Source organism: Rhineura floridana, chromosome 6 (genome assembly GCF_030035675.1).
Source record: "Rhineura floridana isolate rRhiFlo1 chromosome 6, rRhiFlo1.hap2, whole genome shotgun sequence".
NCBI lineage: Eukaryota > Metazoa > Chordata > Lepidosauria > Squamata > Rhineuridae > Rhineura > Rhineura floridana.
Genome location: NC_084485.1, coordinates 69,980,103 through 69,986,133, shown reverse-complemented (window position 1 = coordinate 69,986,133; position 6,031 = coordinate 69,980,103). Strand labels below are relative to the sequence as shown.

At 39.8% G+C, this 6,031-nt stretch overlaps 1 protein-coding gene across 8 annotated transcripts in view; it reads right to left on the bottom strand.

Annotated features, from left to right (window-relative positions):
• The window catches only part of CIMAP3 (ciliary microtubule associated protein 3), a 66,550-nt gene that overhangs the window by 50,304 nt on the left and 10,215 nt on the right, over positions 1–6,031 (bottom strand). For 7 of the 8 annotated variants that reach the window (XR_009763492.1, XR_009763490.1, XR_009763486.1 and 4 more), the window contains exon 6: positions 4,615–5,411. Coding sequence is in view for 1 of the 8 variants with exons in the window: in XM_061632254.1 (XP_061488238.1) it covers positions 5,340–5,411 (72 nt within the window). In the remaining 7 variants the exon portion in view is untranslated. Of the gene's footprint in view, positions 1–3,180; positions 5,412–6,031 lie in introns of those variants that run through there. The other variant, XM_061632254.1, reaches the window with a different exon arrangement.

Below are 6,031 nucleotides of genomic sequence, written 5' to 3'. Positions count from 1 at the left end.
TTAAAACAAAACATTAAAAAAAAATCTTTTAAAAAAAGTTTTAAAAACATATTAAAAAGCAATTCCAATGCAGACACAGACTGGGATAAGCTTTCCACTTTAAAAGTCTTGTTGAAAGAGGAAGGTCTTCAGTAGGTGCTGAAAAGTTAACAGAGACTGTCTAAAATTTAAGGGGAGGGAATTCCAAAGGGTAGGTGCCACTACACTAAAGGTCCACTTCCTAAATTGTGTGGAACAGACCTCCTGATAAGATGGTATCTGCAGGAGGCCCTCACCTGAAGAGTGTAGTGACTGACTGGGTGTATAAGGAGTAAGACAATCTTTCAGGTATCCTGGTCCCAAGCTGTATAGGACTTTGTAGACCAAAACCAAAACCTTGAACTTAGCCTGGTAGCTAATGGGCTATATAATGTGCATATATTAGGAGGAAATGTGCATAAAATGAATATATTTGTGAACATAACATACAAAATGCATTATATTAGGAGAAATCACTTGCAAAAATGTGTATACTAGTCAAAATTGCATACAAAAATGTGTTTAGTAGGAGAAATTCACACTAAAATGCAGAAGAATTTTCATGAGGATTTTTTTAAAAAATTGCAAATTACTGCAGAAATGTGGAGAACTGAGTTTAAGATGGGGAAAAGTGAAAAACTGAGAGAACTGACAGAACTTTCCATGCCTAATATTAATACATTTAAGAAAATATTATAATAGTAGGACATCTAATCCAGTTCTTACACAGGGAAAATATTATTTATTTGTATCTGGCATCTGCCAGGTCTGGATTCTACAGTCCATGCATATAAAACCTCTTCCAAAATCTAACAGATCAGTTTAAATAACTTGCTGTACCTAGCTCAGAGGGATTGGCCATAGGAGCTGCTGCAGGATAGGCTGCATTGGTGCTAGCAAGGCTCTTTCATCTGAGTACTAGATTTAGTGGCTCACTTTAGTAACTAGTGGATTATATCCAAGATATTAGGAACTGACAGATTTAAATTCCAGTCTGCAGGTTATAACTTCCAGAAAACAAGTAACCAAGACAGCACTAGGCCATGGTCTGGTGGTCTGCAGCAAACTCCTTTTGGGACTTTGTTCCCATAAGATGGTAGTTATTGATAAGGTCTCTTTAATATGAGGGATCATTTTCTGCCTAGATTTGTAGATCATGCCTACAGATTTTTTGTTGATCTCTAACTGCAACTTTTTGATCCTTCAGTAGGTCCACACAGCATAGCCTGACACCAACCAAATTCAAGGGAAAGGTTGTATTGATTTAATGGGGTTAAAAAAGAACTTTCGTGCCATGCTTGCCTATGAGAGTAGAATTTCTACCCAATTCCATTATTTTGTTGATATTGTCCCTTCACTAGCCTTTCTTTGCAGCTCCTGCATTTATTCCCAGAGAAAATGTGAGACAACTGTAAATATTTGGGTCAGCATTGGGAAAAACAAAGCAGCAACAAACTAGAGCAGCATAGAAACATAGATTTTTATTCCTCCTAGGCAAGGCAAGGTTGCAGAGCAAACAAGAACATCACATATCCCTCCTAATAGCCACACTGGATTTGCCCTGAACAATTGCAGACAAACTGGTCCTGACAGAAAGGAAAACTTTGACAAGAAGAACTATATCCATGGTTGTGTGTGTATGCAGATTATCTGCATGGTACGCACGCACACACACACACACACACAGAATGTGCACATGATGTTTTGGGGTACAGCCACTTGCTAGTCTAGATTTTTCTACATCCATTTCAATTGGGGTCCAGACCCAGTTTTGGCACAGGAACTGCCTTGGTTGCCCTGTATGATGATCTATATCGGGAGAGAGATAGTGTGTCCCTATTAATCTTCCTTGATCTCTCAGTGGCTTTTGATACCATCAACCATAGTATTCTTCTGGAGCAGCTGTCTGAGTTAGGGGTAGATGGCACTGCTTTGTGGTGGTTTTTGGTCCTAACTTGGATGGTTGCTCTCAGAGCGTGATGCTTGGGAAGTATCATTCGGCTCTGCAGAGCCTCCAATGTGGGGTTCCACAGGGTTCAGTTTTATCTCCCATGCTATTTAATGGCTCCATGAAACCACTGAGTGAGATCATTTGTAGATTTGGAGTAAGTTGTCAGCAATATGGTAACCTCTGAGTTAGATTACTGCAATGTGTTATACGTGGGGCTGACTTTGAAGACAGTTCGGAAACTGTAGGTGGTGCAGAATTCAGCAGCCAGATTGCTCACTGGCACAAGATAGTTTGAACACACAGCACCAATTATGGTGCAACTGCACTGGCTACCAATTAGTTTCCGGGCTCCATTCAAAGTGCTGGTTTTGACACATAAAGCCTTATATAGCACAAGAGCTCAATATTCAAGGACCTCCTCTCCCTTTATGTACCAACTCAGACTCAGCTTCAGAGGCCCTTCTTTGTGGACCCCCTCCAAAGGAGGTGTGGAAAGTGGCAACACGAGAATGGGCTTTCTCAGTGACAGCCCCCAGTTTGTGGAACACTCTCCCCAGGGAGGTATGCCTGGCACCATTATTATCCATCTTTAGGTGCCAGGAAAAAACATTTCTCTTCTTCCAGGCATTTGGTTCTTAACTTTGGGCTTTTGGAAGCCTTTTGGTGCGTAGCCTTCCTAAGAAGGGCTGCTCCACTGTCTTATGTACTGTTTTTAAAAAAATATTTTTAAATCTTTTGCTTTTTAATTATATTTTTATTAACTGTAAATTGCTTTGAGTGCACATATTTGTATAGAAAAGTGATTAACGCATTTAATAAATAAATAAGAATAAATAAAACGTTGATAAAAGCCCTTTAACTAAAAAGGGTCTCACCTTTGGTATAAAAGGTTTGGATACTCCATAATCAATAACCCATCAAGTAATTATAGATCCTTGATGATCTGAAACTGGCCTTTTGATTTTCCCTAAAACACAGGAGGCCTGTCCACCTGTGATCAGCATGAAGTCTTGAAAGGGAAAGGTTTGTCTAGTAATATAGACAATACTCTCTACCATATATTCTATACTGTCTGGCAAGGAGTAATATAGCCTATGAGTGGAGTTACAAGAGTGTCACACATTTAGTATCAGATGAACAGCCATTGAAATTCCTGCTTCTTGAGTGATATGTTATCCCTTGAAAATGAAAACACACAACAGCAACACAGAATCAGTTTCTGAACTGTATTATTTCAGCATGGTAAAACAAAGACAGACATTTCACTATTAACAATACATTACTAATTACAAAAAAGGGCAGGGGATTGGATGGGTGGACTTACACTGTATGGCCTTAATTCAGTTTGAGAGTTTCTTTGTCAACTTAAAATATTTTTTCTTTGTTATTAGGCAAGCTTTATGGGTTCCACTAGCTTGCAAGTTGTAAAAGGGAAGTCATATTTAGGAACAACAGTAAATGATCTACTAGCATAAAATCACAAGGCTCCCAAGTAAAACAGCTAAGTGTAGACTGTTCGGAGAAATCATGTTCCTCAAGGACACTGTAAAACATTTATAGGGAGGGATGTATTGGGTTGTATCCAACACTGCCATGCCGCTCATAGAACAGACTTCTACTTGCACAATGGAATTTCCTCCTCTCCCTTTTAGCCCTCAGTGTACTCTCAGAATCTGCTCCAGAGGGTTGGAGGACTCTCTGGAGCAGATCTGGGCAGCATGAAAGGAGAGGAAAGAATGGGGAAGTCCCACTGTGCAAGCAGACTGCTACTTGTGTAGTGTTGGATACAACTCATTTTATCTTAATGCCATAGAGAAGACAGAAACAGTAGTGAATAGCAGATTGGAGTGGGTCAGTTCTATACTATCTACTAGTACTAAGTGGGAAGGGTGTAGTCTATCAATATATTTCCTTTTAACCATGTGTTTCCTCCCATGTTGCAGAATCGATGAAGGAACAAACTGTATGGATGAGCTTATAGTTGTTCACGTGGGATCTTCATATACCTTAAGTTTATAACAGATTGCAAATATGTGTTCTTTACAGTATATGTAGTTCAGACATAACAGGAAACCATGGTTTCTCACTATTAGAACAAGTCAAACAGCCTTAGTCTAAAACACTCCCTCCTTCCCATTCCTCCTTTTTTCATGTGAACCAACATCAAAAGCTTCCACAGTTGATTTTAAATGAATTATAGTTCTTCACGATGTCAGAACTTATGAAACGGTGGTTTGTTTAAACTATGATTAGTAAGAACTAGCCAGCATCAAACTGTGGTTTCAGATCTCAGCTTTGTATTACTCCAGGATGTCACCAGAACCTGTGGTTAGTTTAAAACAGAAAGTGTGTCTCCTCTTCTCAGGCACAAAAGAGGAGGAGAAGGGAGGGAAGACTGCAGAAATCTGAGGTTCATCTAGGGAAAGTATGGTTTCATGTTTGGTATTAACCAAGCATGTGTCTTTCCTCCCGCAGAGATAACAGCAGATGGTGTCTGTGTGTCAGAATTTCAGTGGGAAACCAGTAGAAGAAGAAAGCATTAAGAATCCCCTTTCCCCTGTTGTCTACTTCAAATTGCACCCTTAGCAACTGTACTGTGTAAAAGATGAGAACATCACAAAACAGAATAATGAAACTATACATACCTTGTTGCTGTATTCTCAGCCACATGCAGAGATTGAAGAAGCAGTCACTGCGATGCAAAAAAATGCACCCCAGGCCACCTATCCTTGCATCATATTTAAGCACACCAGATATACATGGCAGATGCTTCCAAGTGGTGCAAGCAGCATAGGGAGGGGCTGCAGATAAATCTTGCAAAAATTCTGCATCCCATTATTTCACCAGGATGTGCTGTTCCAGGCAGTAACAACTTTTTCCATTGACACAGCTTTTGTGGGGATTGCAACCTCAAGCCTCAAAATGTTGACAAGATTTTCAAAACTAGTGTATAAATAGAAGTGACAGAGGAAACCTGTGCTTCTCTCATACATTCTCCTAGCCCAATAAACAGCAAACTAGGAGGGCTGGCACATGCAGCAGGGAAGGGAAACTGAAAGTCTTGAATGACTGTTGGCAATAGGCCCAGCTTATACAGTTGAAGCTGCTTTATAGCTTCACAACTGTGGGTGTTTCACATAAAATCAACTGAGAGTTTTGAACGAAACAATAAAACTAGAAGGTAAAAGACACTGAAAGGCATAACAAACCAGCTGTTTATGAAGCAGTCTGGTTACTGAATTAGAGTAACAAATGAGCAAAAAAAGTCCCAATTCTGTCTAACAATAAAAAAGGCAAATTAGCAGCCTAAGTACATAGAAGAGGAAAGACTCCAAAGTACATAGAAGAGGAAAGACTCCAACCAGAAGAATTAATCACTGTAGTATATGCTCAGGTAGGCCACTAGGTTCCGGTGCTTCCTAAACTCTTTGTCAGTGAGCAGCTAAAATAAACACAAATATAAAATATATTCAGTGTTGTTGAAAAACTACTGCACAATAAGGAAGCAAATGTTTTAGTACAGATTTCCATCAGTATCTCCATGTCCAGAAGAAAAACTGCGAGACAAAGGAATCCCACAGAAAGAAAATTAGGCTATTGCCTTCTAACAGGTTCAGCTACTAGGAGAAGGCTTTTATGCCTAACAGGTTTGGGGAGGTGGAGCTGCCCTCCTGACATTGGCATTGCTGTTGCTTACTTGGGCAGGGCACAGAGAGAGGTCGGGACCAAACTGGTGGGAGTGACAGATTGGCTACCTATCAATAGGTAACCAATGTCACTGATGCAGAATTGGTATTATTATATTATTTAGGGTATTTATATATTGCTTTTCAGATGAATGTCACAAAGCAGTTTCCATAAAATTATTAAAACAATAAAAGAGACAAATGTTTTCTATGAAGAAACTGTTTATGCTTCTTTTCAGCCCCCTTCAGGGCACGATGGTTTTCAGATGCTGCTGTGATGGTAATTGGGGAGGGAGCAGCCAGGTCACAACTGGGAATTGGATTATGACAGTTCATGAAGCTGTATCTGCACAGACCACCTGGACCCCACAAACAG